Source organism: Dipodomys merriami, unplaced genomic scaffold (genome assembly GCF_024711535.1).
Source record: "Dipodomys merriami isolate MVZ:Mamm:240054 unplaced genomic scaffold, mDipMer1.0.p SCAF_89, whole genome shotgun sequence".
Lineage (NCBI taxonomy): Eukaryota > Metazoa > Chordata > Mammalia > Rodentia > Heteromyidae > Dipodomys > Dipodomys merriami.
In genome coordinates this window covers 5072471-5090014 of record NW_027206501.1, presented here as the reverse complement: position 1 = coordinate 5090014, position 17544 = coordinate 5072471, and the positions used below count along the sequence as shown (strand labels likewise).

The 17544-nt window shown below is 43.3% G+C and overlaps 1 protein-coding gene across 1 annotated transcript in view; it reads left to right on the top strand.

Annotated features, from left to right (window-relative positions):
* Positions 1–17544, top strand: part of Slc17a5 (solute carrier family 17 member 5) — a 53557-nt gene that overhangs the window by 17661 nt on the left and 18352 nt on the right. The window contains exons 3-6 of the mRNA XM_070012154.1: positions 726–959; positions 7116–7203; positions 12765–12851; positions 14675–14793. Of these exons, the coding sequence (XP_069868255.1) occupies positions 726–959; positions 7116–7203; positions 12765–12851; positions 14675–14793 (528 nt within the window). The remainder of the gene's footprint in view (positions 1–725; positions 960–7115; positions 7204–12764; positions 12852–14674; positions 14794–17544) is intronic.

Sequence of the window (17544 nt, the reverse complement as noted above, 5' to 3'; positions counted from 1 at the left end):
TTCTGTTTATGTGATGCTGAGGAATCAAACCTAGGACCTCATGCATGTGATATAAGCACTTCTACCACTGAGCCACCTTCCCAGTCCTCTGTGAGATTCTTATCTCCAGTTGACCGCCAAAAAGCTGGAAGTGGAATTGTGACTCAAGTGGTAGAACACTAGCCTTGAGCAAAAGAGCTCAGGAACAGTACCCCAGGATCAGCACCAAAAAGAGGTGGTAGGGGGGAGAGAAGGATGGAGAAGAAAAAAAAAGATGGGAGGGAGAGATGGCAGAAGGAAATAACTTTTTATTCATGTTTACAGCCAACACTAAGTGAACACTTCCTATGTATCAGATCTTGTTTTACTTAGTCTTTCCAGATTATCCATCCAATAAATAATAAAGTGAGGTTTAAGCCTAGGTTTGGTTCCTAAGCTTGCCTTAGTACAGTATCTCATTTAATACCTCCTTAGATCAAGCTTATGTTTCTTTTGGTCAGGGTTGCCACAAATCCCATCAGGTCATCCTGTAGTCGAGTTTTATAAAATAACAAGCTTTTCTGAAGTGCATAACTTTTCAGTTCTTTCCTCTCACTTCTAGAAACTACATGTCTGTGTTACAGGAATTCACCTACCTACTAGAATTCAAAACAGCAGTTGCCAGCTTCCCTATTTGTGTTACCTGCCAGGAGGGGAGGAAGCCGCAAAGGCAGGTCTCAGGTTTAACTTCTTTTTGCATTTTCCAGGGTAAAAAGTATCACTGGGATGCAGAAACTCAAGGATGGATTCTCGGCTCCTTTTTTTATGGCTACATCATCACACAGATTCCTGGAGGATATGCTGCCAGCAGAGTAGGCGGGAAACTGCTGCTGGGATTTGGGATCCTGGGCACTGCCATCTTCACCCTGTTCACTCCCCTGGCTGCAGATTTAGGAGTTCTAGCCCTGGTTGTGCTGAGAGCACTAGAAGGCCTGGGAGAGGTAACTGTTTCATCTCTTCTTTTACATCTTATACTGTAATCTCTCTCCTCTTAATTTTTTTGTTTTTTCCCCAGTCATGGGGCTTTCAACTCTGGGCCTGGGCGCTGTCCCTCAGCTCTTCAGCTCAAGGCTAGCACTCTGCCACTTGAGCCACAGCACCACTTCTGGTGAGATAAGAGTCTCACAGACTTTCCTGCCAGGGCTGGCTTTGAACCACGATCCTCATATCTTAGCCTCCTGAGTAGCTAGGATTCCAGGTGTGAGCCACCAATGCCTGGCTTATTATCCTCTTATTTTAAGTAATACCATTCTTTGGTGTAAACATAAAACAAAAATTAACACTGGGTAATATCAGTTGAGAACAAATCTTAGCTAAAACTAGATGAGCCCATTAAAGAACACAACAAAATCAGAAGCTTTCTCAGACTACAGAAAATGTTTTACAGACTCTATATAATTCATATCTTAGGAAATAAGAAAATAAACCACTGTTACAACAGTGAAGGTAAGCCAGGCACCACTGGATTGTAGTTTGAAGCTACCCTAGGCAAGAAAAGTCCCTAAGACTCTTTTTTTTGGGGGGGGGGGGGGGGCCTCTGGTCATGGGGCTTGAACTCTGGGCCTAGGCGCTGTCCCTCAGCTCTTCAACTCAAGGCTAGCGCTCTACCACCTGAGCCACAGCGCCACTTCCAGCTTTTTTCTTTTTGCTTATGTGGTGCTGAGGAATCGAACCCAGGGCCTCATGCATGCAAGGTAAGCGCTCTACCACTGAGCCACCTTCCCAGCCCATCCCTAAGATTCTTATCTCAAACTAAACACCAAAAAGCCAGAAGGGGAGGTATGGATCAAGTGCTAGAGCACTAGCCTTGAAAACAAAAGCTCAGGGACAGTATCCAAGCCCTGAGTTTAAGCCCCAGGACCAACACACACACACACACCAGTGAATGTAGGCTATACTTATCTCTCTCTTGTACTTTTGCCACATTTTACCCAATAGGCTGTTGAGTTGCTTTATTTTACCTTTAGATTTGTTATGTACAGAACATCCTCTTTATCATTTCTCCTTTCATGATTTCATATAACAACTATCCAAATTTATTTCTTATTCTTCTGGATATTTCTGCTATAAGAATTACTATTGCTGGGGCTGGGAAGGTGGCTCAGTGGTAGAACACTTGCCTTGCATGCATGAGGCCCTGAGTTCGATTCCTCAGCACCACATAAGCAAAAAGAAAAAAGCCGGAAGTGGCGCTATGGCTCAAGTGATAGAGTGCTAGTCTTCAGCCTTAAGCTGAGAGACAGCACCTAGGCCCAGAGTTCTGTCCCCACAACGGGACCCAAAAAAAAAAAATTACTATTGCTAGCCGGGCACCAGTGGCTCATGCCTGTAATCCTAGCTGCTCAGGAGGCTGAGATCTGAGGATCTCGGTTCCAAGACAGCCCGGGCAGGAAAGTCCATGAGACTCTTTATCTCCAATAAACCACTAGAAAACCAGAAGTGGTGCTGTGGCTCAAAATGTAGATAGTTCACCTTGAGCTGAAGAGCGCAGGGACAGCACCCAAGCCCAGAGTTCAAGCCCCACAACCGACAAAAAAAGAAAAAAAAAAAAAAAAGAATTACTATTGCTCAATGCCAGTGAGTCTGGTCTGTAATCCTAGCTACTCAGGAGATCTAGCTACTCAGCTGAGATCTGAGGATCCAAGTTTGAAGCCAGTCCAGGCAGGAAAGTTTGTAGACACTTATCTCCAGTTAACCAGCAAAGGGCCAAAAGCAAAGCTGTGACTCAAGTGGTAGAGTACTGGCCTTGAGCAAAAAAGCTAAGGGACAGTGCTCAGGCCCTGAGTTTGAGCCCCAGTACCAGCATGCACAAACGCATGACCACACACGGACATTATTATTACAATTTTTTGTCTTTTTCTTTCTTAGATGTTTATCATTTTTAATATTTTTATAATTGTTTTTGTTTCAATGTAAGTACTGGGGCCCAAACCTAGGGCCTTGTGCATACTAAGTAAGCACTCTACCACTGAACTATACCCCTAGCCCTATTTTGAAGTTGTTTAATTCCAGTATTTCTTTTTTCCCCCACTTTTATGTTCTACATCTTTAAGTAATGATCTCTTTTTATTTGTAACTTTTAATGGTACCCTATGAAAACTAGACATTGGTTTAACTTTGCTGTCTTTATTTCCTTAACTCAAGCATGGTGATTTCTAATTCTGACATGTAGCATGAAGTTCACATTGGATGGTATTGTCTTATGTGGGAAAGAACATCAGCTGCAGGCAGAAAATCATAGATTAAGTAATAATTCTAACAATAAAATTTAGGATAAGTCCTAATTACTATGCCTGAATTCCATTGTTTTAAAAATTGGAATAAAGCTGGGCATGGTAGTGCAAGACTGTAATCCTAGATGGTTGGGTGCCTCAAGCCAGAAGATCTCAAGCTAGAGTACTACCTAAGCTACATGAGGCAGCTTAATGAGACTTTCACTCCAAATAAAAATTTTAAAGGGGGGCTGTTAATGTGACTTAGTGGGTAAAGTGCTTCCGTAGTATGCATAAAGCCCTGGATTCAATTCCTAAGTACCACATAAACAGAGAAAGCTGGAAGGGGCGCTCTAGCTCAACTGGTAGAGTGCTAGTCTTGAGCAAAAGAAGCTCAAGGACAGTACCCAGGCCCTGAGTTCAAGCCCCAGGACTGGCCAAAAAAGAAAAGAAAAGAGGATGCAAACTGGTTTGTGGCTCACGCCTGTAATTCTAGCTACTCAGGAGGCTGAGATCTGAGGATCTCGGTTCAAAGCCAGCCTGGGCAGGAAAGTCTGTGAGACTCTAATCTCTAATAAACCACTAGAAACTAGAAGTGGCGCTGTGGCTCAAGCGGTAGAGCGCTGACCTAGAGCTGAAGAGCGCAGATAGCACCCAGGCCCAGAGTTCAAGCTCCACGACCTACAAAAAAAAGAAAGAAAGAAAGAAAGAAAAGGATGCAGAAGCTAGATCTAAAATATGCTGGGACATGATAAATTATACAGGACTCTAGATTTGCACACACAGTGAGACCAAAGGAAGATGCTCTTAGTTAAGGAACACAAAGGCACAATGCCTATGCATCTGATCATACAAAATGTTTAGCGAAATGAACTCCAGGAAATGGAAACAAGATTTTTTCTTTGTTGATTTTGTTTTCATTTTGCCTTGTTTGTTCATTATCTGTTTTGGCTAGGGTAAGGAAAATACAGAAAAGGAGGAAAATGGATGAACAAATACAGCAGTGATACTCAGTGCTTTAAAGTTTTATCATTCACTTAAGTGTTCTTGCTTTGTTTTGATGTGCCTAAGGGCTTGAACTAAACTCAGTGCATGGGTGCTGTTCCTTAGCTTTTTCACTGAAGACTAACACTCTACCACTTAAGCCACTTCCAGCCTTTTGCAAGTTGACTCTCAGACTTTCCTGGCCAGCCTGGCTTTGAACCATGATCCTTAAATAGCAGGCTCCTGAATAGCCAGGATTACAGGCATGAACCATGGGCACCCAGTTGCATCCAAAAGTTCTTATTTTGTCCTTATCAATAAAGGTCTATTAACTAAACCTTTCCCAATTACAAAATAAAAAGTATCCCTCTATTACCAGGTTATTCTCATTGCGAGAATAAAATGTATTTGTTTTTGTTGTTGTTTTTGATGGTCATGGAGCTTGAACTCTGTGCTTAGGCACTGTACCTTCACTCTTCAGCTCAAGGTGAGCGCTCTACCACTTGAGCCACAGCACCACTCTGGTTTTCTAGTGGTTTATTGGATATAAGAGTCTCACGGACTTTGCTGCCCGGGCTGGCTTTGAACTATGATCCTCAGATCTCAGCCTCCTGAGTAGCTAGGATTACAGGTTTGAGCCACCAGTGCCCGGCTTTGTACTTTATTTTTCTTTGATCCAAGTATTAATGTATTCTCATATTGTAGCTTCCTGTTTGTGAAACTTGTTTTTAACATTATAGCTTACTGTTTGTATCACTGCTGTCATCACAGGTGACTATTTTTTTTCTAACTAGAATTGAAGTTGTGTTTACACAGAGGTTCTCTCAGCTTTCGCCATTTTTCCCATATGTATTACATGCTTCATCCACAAACTGAGGTCAGCATCGTCCATCCTTCCTATCTGATTTACTATAAATATACCTACATTACTCCAAGGTTTAGACCAGCATGTCCACAGCATAATTTCTTTATAATTATTCGTTAATTTGCAGTATTCCTTAGTATTTTTCTTTTTCCACATTTTTTTTCTTTTTGGTCAGTCATGGGGCTTGAACTCTGGGCCTGGGCATTGTCCCTGAGCTCTTCACCTCAAGGCTAGTGTTCTACCTCTTGAGCCACAGTGCCACTTCCAGCTTTTTCTATTTATGTGGTACTAAGGAGTCAAACCTAGGGCTTCATGCATGCAAGATAAGCACTCTACCACCTTCCCAGTGCCCCCTTTTTTTTTGGCCAGTCCTGGGGCTTGAACTCAGTTCATGGGCACTGTCCCTAAGCTTCATTTGCTTAAGGTTGACACTCTACCGCTTGAGCCCCAGCACCACTTCTGGCTTTTTCTGTTTATGTGGTACTGAGGAATCGAACCCAAGACTTCGTGCATACTAGGCAAGCACTAAACCACTTCCCAGCCCAGTATTTCTATTTTTATTTATTTATTTATTTTTGGTGCCAGCCCTGCAGCTTGAACTTGGGGCCTGGGTGCTGTGCCTTAGCTTTTTTGCTCAAAATTGGTGCTCTACTACTTAGGCCACAGCTTCAGGCTTTTTTGGTGGTTAAGTAGAGATGAGAGTCCCATAGACTTTCCTGCCCAGTCTCACTTCCAAAATAGCTAAAATTATAGTTGTGAGCCACCAGCACCCAGCTTCCTTTTTGTTTTTGAAAGGATCAGTAAAACGTACAAATTATTAAGGCACTTACTTTTCACTCTATTAAGTTGTGATAGGAAAAGAATATACTTTTTTTCTTTTTTTTTTTGGCCAGTCCTGGCTTGAACTCAGAGCTTGGGCACTGTCTCTAAGCTTCTTTTGCTCAAGTCTAGCACTCTACCACTTGAGCCACAGTGCCACTTCAGCTTTTTTCTGTTTATGTGGTACTAAGGAATTGAACCCAGGGCTTCATGCATGCTAAGCAAGCACTATACCACTCAGCTATATTCCTAGCCTAAGATACTTTTTTAATAGACTGCTAACTGAACATCTCTAGAATGAGAATGGTCCCTTGATTTTTTTTTTTTTTTTTTTTTTTTTTACCAATCTGGGCTTGAACTCTGGGCTGAGTGCTGTCCTTCAGCTCTTCAAATCAAGGCTAGTACACTACCACTTTAGCCACAGCACCACTTCCAGTTTTCTGGTGGCTTATTGGAGATCAATAGTCTCATGGAATTTCCTCCCCAGGCTGTTTTGAACCTCAATCCTCAGATCTCAGCCTCCTGAGTAGCTGGGAATATAGGCATGAGCCCTGCTCCTGACTGATCTTTATAATAATTAGGCAAGGTAGAATCTTACCTGCCTTTTTACAGTTGAAGCAACTGATATTTAAGGATTTTAACAATTCTAAAGTTACACAGCTAAGAAGTGGCCAATACTATGAATCTGTAGATTTGAATGTATCAAATCCATTCTGTCTTCCTGTCCTATGGTGTCTCCTCATCTATCAAGTCTTTGCGGGCCCCTTTTCCTCTGTGTTCCATTACATCTGCAGATCAGTAATTGGCATCCACAAAGCTATCATTAAGGGAACCACTACACATTAATACTCTAACTGAATCCTTTTTTCCTTTCCTTCCTTCCTTCTTTTTCTTTTTGTATCAGTAGTGGGGCTTGAACCCAGGATCTTGTGTGCTTTCAATTTTTTGCTTAAGGCTAGCACTACCATTTCAGCTACAGCTCTATTTTCAGCTTTTTAGTGGTTAAGCAGAGATAAGAGTCTCACAGACTGTCCTACCTGGGCTGGTTTTGAACCATGACCCACAGATCTTAGCCTCCTAAGTAGCTAGGATTACAGGTGTGAGCCACCAGCTCTGATTTGGTTTTTATCCAGAAATTATATTGTAACAAAATAGTTGATTTAAATTATAGCAAAACTTGCTTGTATTTCATTAGAAATATTTTCCCCCCTCTTTAGGGCGTTACATTTCCAGCCATGCATGCCATGTGGTCCTCTTGGGCTCCGCCTCTTGAAAGAAGCAAGCTTCTTAGCATTTCATATGCCGGTAAGGTAACTATTCTTAGAAGATTTTTACTATAATATATTTTATATATAAACCAACATTGGAAGAAAAATCAGTGTCTTCATGCCAGAATCATGGAATATTGGCTGACTTCCTTGGAAGAAAATAAGTTTTAAAAGGTATAACTTCATTATTCAACTTTCTTTGTGTGTGTGTGTGTGTGTGTGTGCTGGTAATAGGTTTGAATTCAGCCTGGATGCTGTCCTGTAGCTTTTTCACCCAAGGTTGTGGCTACTACTTGACTCACTCCTTCCAGTTGACTACCACTTGACTCACTTCCAACTTTTTGGTGGTTAATTAGGGATAAGAGTCACAGACTTGGGCTGGGAAGGTGGCTCAGTGGTAGAGTGCTTGCCTTGCATGCATGAGGCCCTGGGTTCCATTCCTCAGCACCACATAAGCAAAAAGAAAAAAGCCAGAAGTGGTCGGGCTGGGAAGGTGGCTCAGTGGTAGAGTGCTTGCCTAGCATGCATGAGGCCCTGGGTTCAATTCCTTAGAACCACATAAACAGAAAAAGCCAGAAGTGGCGCTGTGGCTCGAGCAGAACCACAGCTTAGGTAGAGTGCTAGCGACACTGTGGCTCAAAATGGTAGAGTGCTAGCCTTGAGCAAAAAAGAGCTCAGGGTCAGTGCCAGGCCCTGAGTTCAAGCCCCACAAATGACAAAAAAAAAAAAAAAAGCCAGAAGTGGCGCTGTGGCTCAAGTGGTAGAGCGCTAGCCTTGAGCTGAAGAGCTGAGGGATAGCACCCAGGCCCAGAGTTCAACTCCCACGACTGGACCCAAAAACAAAATTTAAAAAAAAAAAAAAAAAAGTCACAGACTTTCCTACCCAAGGCTTGATTTGAACTGTGACCCTCAGATCTCAGCCTCCTGAGTAGCTAGGATTACAGGCTTGAAACCACCATTGTTCATCTTTTTTCTGACTCAACAGCATACAGTAATGTGTCTTAATTGCCTAGTATCATTTTCCCAATCTGCCATCATTTTATTACCAAGTATGTTATTTCTTCAAATGGTAGATATAAAGAATGCTGGGTTTTGTTTTTCCTTTTTTTTATGTCTTTTTGTATTTAGGATTGAACCCAGGATGTTACACTTGCTAGGCAAGTGCTTTGCCACTGAACTACATCCCAGACTAAGAATGCTGTTTTTAAAGGGAGGGAAGAATTGAGCACTTTTTTTCCTTTAATTTTGACTTCTTCTAATTTGATTATGGAATGAACGTATCCTTCAGCTCTCTACACTTCTGTTCATGGGCCTTTTTTCTGCTCATTAATTTGTCATCATTTTGAGCTACAGGTGAGAAAACATGAGTTTTCTTTCTTTTTTTCTTTTTTCCTTTTTTTTTGTCAGTCGTGGGGCTTGAACTCTGGGCCTGGGCACTGTCCCTAAGCTCTTCAGCTCAAGGATAGTGCGCTACCACTTGAACTACAGTGCCTCTTTCAGCCTTTTCTGGAAATGTGGTGCTGAGGAATCGAACCCAGGGCTTCATGCATGCAAGGCAAGCACTCTACCACTGAGTCACCTTCCCAGTCCTCATTATCTCTGTAGTAGATAGATTTGGAGCAATTAGAGGTCTAAAAAATGTCTTCCCAGTCCCAAACATGAGTTTTCTACATGTGAATTATAATTTTACTAGATTACATAAGAATTTACAGCCTTCTAGTTCGTGAATGGAAACATTTCTTTTTTTTTTTTTTTTTTGGGGGGGGGAGGGAAGTCCAGTCTTCGGGCCTGAACTCTGGGCCTGGGTGCTATCCCTCAGCTCTTCGGCTCAAGGCTAGTGCTCTACCACTTGAGCCACAGCACCACTTCCAGCTTTTTTCTTTTTGCTATGTGGTGCTAAGGAATGGAACCCAGGGCCTCATGCATACAAGGCAAGTGCTCTACCACTGAGCAACCTTCCCAGCCCCTGGAAACATTTCTACTTGACTAATTTTTGTTTGTTTGTTTTGTTTTTCCTTGGAGGAGAAGTATATTTTTTTTTGTTTGTTTTCTTTTAAAGAGAAGTCTAAATATGTAACCCAGGTTAAGACTCACTGTGTAGCCAGTCTGGCCTCCAACTCAAAGCCTCTGTTCCTCAGCCTCCCAAATGCTAGGATTACTGACATATACCACTATGCCCAACTCTACCTAACTAAAGGGGTGGAGATAGAGGAAAGCAGTACTGGGGTTAAACTTTGGGTCATACATGTGCTAAGCAGTCTCTCTAGGTTGAGCCATACTTCCAGCCCTGTTTTGGGCCCCTCTTGTTTATTTAATAATTTGTTTACTGTAATGTGAGCTCAGGACCTTGCACTTGCTACACAATCACTCTTACTGAGCCATACCTCCAGCCTAGCATTGGTTATTTTTGAGACAGGGCCTCACTTCTGTCCAGGCACATGCCTAGACCATAGTCCTCCATAGTTCTTCTTCACCAAAACTGGGAAGTCAGACATAGTCTACTAAGCCCTAGTCTCTTCTGTTGAGATGAGATCTGGAAGAGTTTTATGCCTAGACTGGCCTGGAGCCATGTTCCTCCCAATATCAGCCTTCTGCACAGCTTGCATAATAGACATGTGCCACCACACTGGGCTCTGGGTTGAGAAGAGGGCATCACAAACTTTTTATGCCCAGGGTGGCCTCCAGCCTTCTCCCTCTCTCATCCTCCCAAGTAGCTAGGATTACAGGCATAGGCCAGCCTCAGGCCTCTATTGCACATGACTGATTTTAATTACAGTGATTGGAAAAGGCCTGTCTGTGGTGACTTTTAAGTTATCATCTGAAGGAAGAACACAAATCAGTCATGCAAAGAGCAGAGAGAAGATCAATCCAGCTGGCCAGAATATCATGTACAATGATTCTCATATCCAAGGACTCTCAGTGTCCTAAGACATTAGAACTCTTAAAATAACATAAAAATGCAAAGGGTTGTTTTTGTGGGGGGTTTTTTGCTTTACTTTGTTTTTCCGGCATGGAGCCTGAACTCTGGGCCTGGGCACTGTCCCTGAGCTCTTCAGCTCAAGGCTAGTACTCTACCACTTGAGCCACAGCACCACTTCCAGTTTTCTGGTGGTTAATTGGAGAGAAGAGTCTCACTGGACTTTCCTGCCCAGGCTGGCTTTGAACCACAATCTTCAGATCTCAGCCTCCTGAGTAGTTAGGATTACAGGTGCTGGGCTAAGAGTTCAAACTTTTTCAAAGAAAACCACTTTGGGTAGCTAGAAGAAGATAATGAATAAAGAGGATAATGGCAGAAGATAAAAGATTCAGAAATAAACAAAGCCAGATCCTATAGACTGGATTGAAGATTCCTTGCCTCCTGCTATATAAGGGATAAACATTAGGAGAGGTTTTGTTGTTGTAGTTGTTTTTGTAGTGACTTTTTGGGTTTTGTTGGGACTGTCTCAAATTATAAGCCAGATTTGTCTTCAACTTGATCTTCCACAAGGCTTGTTTCTCTATCACTTGAACCATAGCTCTGCTTCCAGCTTTTTAGTGGTTAATTAGAAACAAGTCTCATAGACTTTCCTGCCTGGGCTGGCTTTAAACCAGGATCCTAAAACCAGTGTGTCTTGAGTAGCTAGGATTACAGGCATTAGCCACCAGTACCTGGCTCAATTTACATTTTTTGTTGGTGGTGGTGGTGGTTGTTGGGCTTGAACTCTGGGCCTAGGCACTGCTGCTCAGCTCCAGGCCAGTGCTCTACCACTTGAGCCACAGCACTACTTCTGGTTTTCTGAGTGGTTTATTGGAGGTAAGAGTCTCATGGACTTTCCTGCCCAGGCTGGCTTTGAACCTTGATCCTCAGATCTCAGCCTCCTGAGTAGCTAGGATTACAGACATGAGCCTCCAGGCCCCACTCAATTTACATTTTAAGACTATTTTTGCTCCTGTGAGTTGATGTGAGAAATCTGATGATAAGTTCTCTAACAGGATCTGTGTCTGGTTCCCCTTTACCTGGAATAAAGTCTGAATCTCAAGGGTTCAAAATTGCTGAGTCTGCCAAGCACTGTTGGTTCACTCCTGTAATCCTAGCTACTCAGGAGGCTGAGATCTGAGGATCGTGGTTTAAAGCTAGCACAGTAAGAAAAAGTCTGTGAGACTTTTTTTTTTTTTTTGGGGGGGGGGTCCAGTCATGGGGCCTGAACTCTGGGCCTGGGCACTGTCCCTCAGCTCTTCAGCTCAAGGCTAGCACTCTACCACTTGAGTCACAGCGCCACTTCCCAGCTTTCTTCTTTTTGCTTATGTGGTACTGAGGAATCGAACCCAGGGCCTCATGCATGCAAGGCAAGCACTCTACCACTGAGCCACTTCCCAGCCCTGTGAGACTCTTATCTCCATTTAACCACCAGAAAATCGGTGCTGTGGCTGGAGTGGTAGAGTGCCAGCCTTGAACCGAAGAGCTCAGGGACAGTGCCCAGACCCAGAGTTCAAGCCCTATGATCAACCAAAAAAAAAGAATGCTTAGTTTTTGCTCCTTTATTGCAGCTAGCCTGGAGCTTGCACACAGTGCCTGACATGGGGTTAGTACTTCAAAACCAACCTATTTTTCTAGCTTTATCTTCTGTCTTTTTCCTTCCCCCAGAGTGAAATACTCAGACCCACTCTGCTTTCCTACTGCTACTCTGTTACTCATCCTGTCAGGCCCTTTTTCCCTCTTTGTTTCTATGAACCATACCTTTTTCAAAGTCTAGTTGCTCCTATGTATCATTTCCTCACTTCTGAATATCAGAGATAATGTCTCCTATATTAATTCTGTGATGCTCTTTGACTTTTTTTTTTTTTGGTGGGGGGGACTGGGGTTTGAACTCAGAACCTCATGGCTGCTAGGAAGGTACTCTATCATTGAGCCATGCCATCATCTTTTTTCTTGGTAACAGTCTGAGGGCATCAAAAGGTGTCATAAACTTTCCTGCCCTGGCTGGTGTTAAACCTTCATCATCCTCCAGGTCTCAGCCTCCTGAATAAATAGGATTACAGGCATGAGCCCAGTACCCTGCCTTCTGTGATTCTTAACACTTCCTAACTTGTTATAATTGCTGGTTTATTTTTGTCTTTAACATGGACTAAAACTTGAAATCAGAAATCATGACTCATCCATCAGTTTAGCTCCCATTGCATTTACTAAAATGTCTCTGATAGTTAAAATGTATTTTATTCTTTTATTTATCTGAGGCAATTATTTATCATATCAAGGAAGATTACCATAAAGCTTCCTTTGTATTTCAGCCAGATTGCTATATCAGGCTCTGTTTATCAGTTTTACAGACCAGCCTTGAACCTTTCCCCAGGCTCCTGGACTTGTAATATCGAGTGCCTCGGGATAGCAGGCATTCACAGACATATTTACATCCTGTTTCATATTAGAACTCACCAACAGAACTAATGTAACTATACTAATGTATATGTTTCATATATTTAGTACCTGTGACGGTTGCAGCTCCTTCAGATTTTAGTAGGTCTTTCTGTTCTTCATCAGCTGTTCCAATCCTCTGTAGCAATAGGTCTGCGCCTCCTTTGTTCATCTTCCTCCACAATTTATCATCTTATATTTTCTAGGAGCGCAGCTTGGAACAGTAGTTTCACTTCCTCTTTCTGGACTAATTTGCTACTATATGAATTGGACTTATGTATTCTACTTTTTTGGTAAGTATAAAATTACAACTTACAAAATAGCAAAAACTAACTGTCTAATAATCAGTATACATTTATATAATATCATATATGTGTATATATATATATATTACATATTCTGACCCACTGATGTAATCTTCTCCTAAACCACAAAATGCTAAATCTCTGGTGACTGTTTTTCAAGTTGTTAAGGTTAAAAAGGTCTAGCTGAGATGTAACCTAATGTTAGTTTTGGTATATTTCTCAGTAGAAACAGCTCTTGAATCCTGGACTTAGATGTCACACTATCCCAAATTACTGTCTTGGGTATTATAAAAATACATGTTTTAGGACTGGGAATGTGGCTTAGTGGTAGATTGCTTGCCTAGCATGCATGAAGCCCTGGGTTCAATTCCTCAGTACATAAACATAAACAGAAAAAGCCGGAAATGGTGCTGTGGTTCAAGTGGTAGAATGCTAGGACTGTGCCCAGGCCCTGATTTCAAGCCCCAGGACTTGCAAAATAATAAAAAAATAAAAATATGCATTTTAGCCCAGTGCTGGTGGCTGCCTGCAATCCCAGGTATCAGAAGGCTGAGATCTGAGGATCACAGTTCAAAGCCAGCATTGACAGGAAAATTCATTAACCACCAAAATGCTGAGTGGAGCTGTGGCTCAAATGGTAAAGCCTTGAGTAAAAAAAGCTCAAGGACAGTGCCCAGGCCCCAAGTTCAAGCCCAAGACTGGCACACAAATATATTTTTTTTAATTTATATGGTAGCTCCTGGTAGGCAATTTATACAGTTAACAGTTGTTTACTTCAAAATGTATGGAGAAGCCGGGCGCCGGTGGCTCACGCCTGTAATCCTAGCTACTCAGGAGGCTGAGATCTGAGAATCGAGGTTCAAAGCCAGCCTGGGCAGGAAAGACCGTGAGACTCCTATCTCCAATAAACCACTAGAAAACCAGAAGTGGCGCTATAGCTCAAGTGGTAGAGCGCTCGCCTTGAGCTGAAGAGCTGAGTTACAGCGCCCAGGCCCAGAGTTCAAGCCTCATAACTGCCAAAAAAAAAAAAAAAAAAATGTATGGAGAACTCAGGAGGCTGAGATCTGAGGATCGCAGTTCAAAGTCAGCTCGAGCAGGAGAAACCGTGAGACTCCTATCTCCAGTAAAACTCTAGAAAACAGGAAGTGACGTTGTGGCTCCAGTGGTAGAGCGCTCGCCTTGAGCTGAAGAGCTGAGTTACAGCGCCCAGGCCCAGAGTTCAAGCCTCATAACTGCCAAAAAAAAAAGTGTATGGAGAGGGAGTGGGAAGGTGGCTCAGTGGTAGAGTGCTTGCCTTGCATGCATGAGGCCCTGGGTTCCATTCCTCAGCACCACATAAGCAAAAAGAAAAAAGCCAGAAGTGGCGCTGTGGCTCCAAGTGGTAGAGTGTTGGCCTTGAGCTGCAGAACTGATGGACAGCGCCCAGGTCCAGAGTTCAGGCCCCACGACCAAACCCCCCCCCAAAAAAAAACCCAAAATGTATGGAGATACATTATGGCAATTACTTTGTTAAAATAATTGTGTTTCAGGGGCTGGGAAGGTGACTCAGTGGTAGAGCGCTTGCCTTGCATGCTTAAGGCCCTGGGTTCGATTCCTCAGCACCACATACGCAAAAAGAAAAAAGCCGGAAGTGGTGCTGTGGCTCAAGTGGTACAGCGCTAGCCTTGAGCTGAAGAGCTGAGGGACAGTGCCCAGGCCCAGAGTTCAGGCCCCATGACCAGACCAAAAAAAAAAAATTGTGTTTCAAAGACATGCAAAAATGGCTGTTGGGACATTATTATTTTACTTAACTATTCTTTTTCTATTTCAAGGTTTGGTTGGAATAGTTTGGTTTATTTTATGGATCTGGTTAGTTAGTGATACACCAGAAACTCACAAGACAATCTCCCCTTCTGAAAAAGAGTATATTCTTTCATCATTAAGAACTCAGGTATGGATTTTATTTTAAAATTTGACATATTTTTAACATACAATTTAACAAGGGAGATACAATTTAACATGACTAAGTGTCCAGTGCTTCTTTTTTTCTTTCTTTTCCGTAGGTAATGGGGTTTGAACTCTGGGCTTGGGCACTGTCCCTGTGCTCTTCAGCTCAAAGCAAGCACTCTACTCCTTAAGCCAATGCGCCACTTCCGGTTTTCATTGGAGTGGTTTTTATTGGAGATTAGAGTCTCACTGACTTTCCTGCCCTGGCTGGCTTTGAATTGAGATCCTCAGATCTCAGCCTCCTGAGTAGCTAGGATTACAGGCATGAGCCATCGGTGCCCAGCTCCAGTGCTTCTTAATCAATTACTCTTTCCATCATTCTCCTCCAGCCTATTTCCTCCCCCCAGACTCATTTCACCTTTACCATTTCCTTAATCACATGTATTCATTAAATATTCTTTTTTTTGTCGGTCGTGGGGCTTGAACTCTGGGCGCTGTCCCTGCACTCTTCAGCTCAAGGCCAGCACTCTACCTCTTGAGCCACAGCACCACTTCCAGTTTTCTAGTGGTTTATTGGAGATCAGTGTCTCACGGACTTTTCTGCCCGGGGACTGGCTTTGAAACATGATCCTCAGATCTCAGCCTCCTGAGGCGTGAGCCACCAGCACCCAGCACATTGAATATTCTTTTTTTTTTTTTGGTTCGGTCATGGGGCCTGAACTCGGAGTTTGGGCACTGCCCCTCAGCTCTTCAGCTCAAGGCTAGTGCTCTACCACTTGCCACAGCGCCATTTCCAGCTTTTTTCTTTTTGCTTATGGGGTGCTGAGGAATCCAACCCAGGGCCTCATGCATGCAAGGAAAGCACTCTACCACTGAGCCACCTTCCCAGCCCCACATTGAATCTTCTTATATTTGTCTGTGATCCCTTTTTCATTCATCCATTCCTCCTTACTCACCCCTGCTTACAATCTCTTTCAACTTCCTGATAATTACTGGCACTTTTTTTTTTTTTAATCGGTCATGGGACTTGAACTTTGGGCTTGGGCGCTATCCCTCAGCTCTTCAGCTCAAGGTGAGCATGCTACCACTTGAGCCACGGTGCCAGTTCTAGTTTTCTAGTGGTTTATTGGCGATAAGAGACTCAAGAGCATCTCTGCCTGGGCTGGCTTTGAACTGTGATCCTCAGATCTCAGCCTCCTCAGCAGCTAGGATTATAGGCTTGAGCCACCAGTGCCCGGTTTGTTTTTGTTTTTGTTTTGGTTTTTAAGAATGTATTTGGAAGATATAAGACATAGCTTGCCCCATTCAGGATGTCTTCCTAGGTCTGGGAATGTGGCTTAGTGGTAGAGTGCTTGCCTAGCATGCACAAAGCCCTAGGTTTCATTCCTTAGTACCACATAAACAGAAAAAGCCGCCTATAATCCTAGCTATGCAGGAGGCTGAGATCTGAGGATCTCGGTTCAAAGCCAGCCGGGGCAGGAACATCCAGGAACATCCGTGAAACTCTTATCTCCAAAAAACCAGTAGAAAACCAGAAGTGGCGCTGTGGCTTAAGTGGTAGAGTGCTCTCCTTCAGCTGAAGAGCTGAGGGACAGCGCCCAAGCCCAGAGTTCAAGCCCATGACTGACAGAAAAAAAAGAAAGAAAAAGAAAAAGCCTGAAGTGGTACTGTGACTCACGTGGTAGAGTGCTGGTCTTGATCAGAAGAAGCTCGGGGACAGTGCCCAGGCCTTAAGTTCAAGCCCCAGGACTGGAAAAAAAAAAAGATGTCTTCCTACATAGGGTAGCTATACAACACACACACACACATACACTTATATTGCAAATATATGTAAAGGGTTTCGGGGGGATGGGGGTTGCTGTTCTTGTCGGTCATGGGGCTTGAACTCTGGGCCTGGGCGCTGTCCCTCAGCTCTTCAGCTCAAGGCGAGCGCTCTACCATTTGAGCCACAGCGCCACTTCCAGCTTTTTCTGCTTATGTGGTATTGAGGAATCCAACCCAGGGCCTCATGCATGCAAGGCAAGCACTCTACCATTGAGCCCCTCTGTGAGACTCTTATCTCTAACCACCAGAAAAAAACAAAGTGGAGCTATAACAAAGTGATACAGCACTAGCCTTGTACAAAAAAGCTCAGGGACATGAGCACCTAGGCCCTGAGTTCAAGCACACAATGACACCTCCCTCCACCCCCACTCCCAAAAATTTTTTCTTGTCATTCTTCTCTGTTTTTTTTTGTGTGTGTTTGGTTGGTTTTATTTTGTTTATGCAGTAGGTCTGGGGTAGAGTTCAGCTAGCTATAATTTTAATGTGAGAGAGGCAATACTGAAGGACAGCTAGAATGGAAAGGTACTGCTGCACTAGAATGATACACTCTCCCTGGTGTCCCTCACATCTGACATCCTGGGAAGTTCACCTACTAGGATATCAAAACTAAAGTCCCTCGCAGAAAAGCTGTGAGAATGTGAATACCACCAGGTGCTGTCACTTATACTTGTAATCCTAGCAACTCAGAAGTCTGAGATATAAGCATTATGGTTCAGAGGCAGTCCATTGCAGAAAAGTCCATGAGACACGTATCTCCAGACACCAGATTAAACACCAAAAAGTTGGAAATGGAGCTGTGGTTCAAGTGGTAGAGCACCAGCCTTGGGGCAGGGGGAGGGGAGAGGGAGGAAGTGACAGAGTGACAGCTCAGGCCCCAAGTTCAAGCCTCAGTAATGGCAAAGAAAGAGAGAGAATATCAGTTGTTACTTTT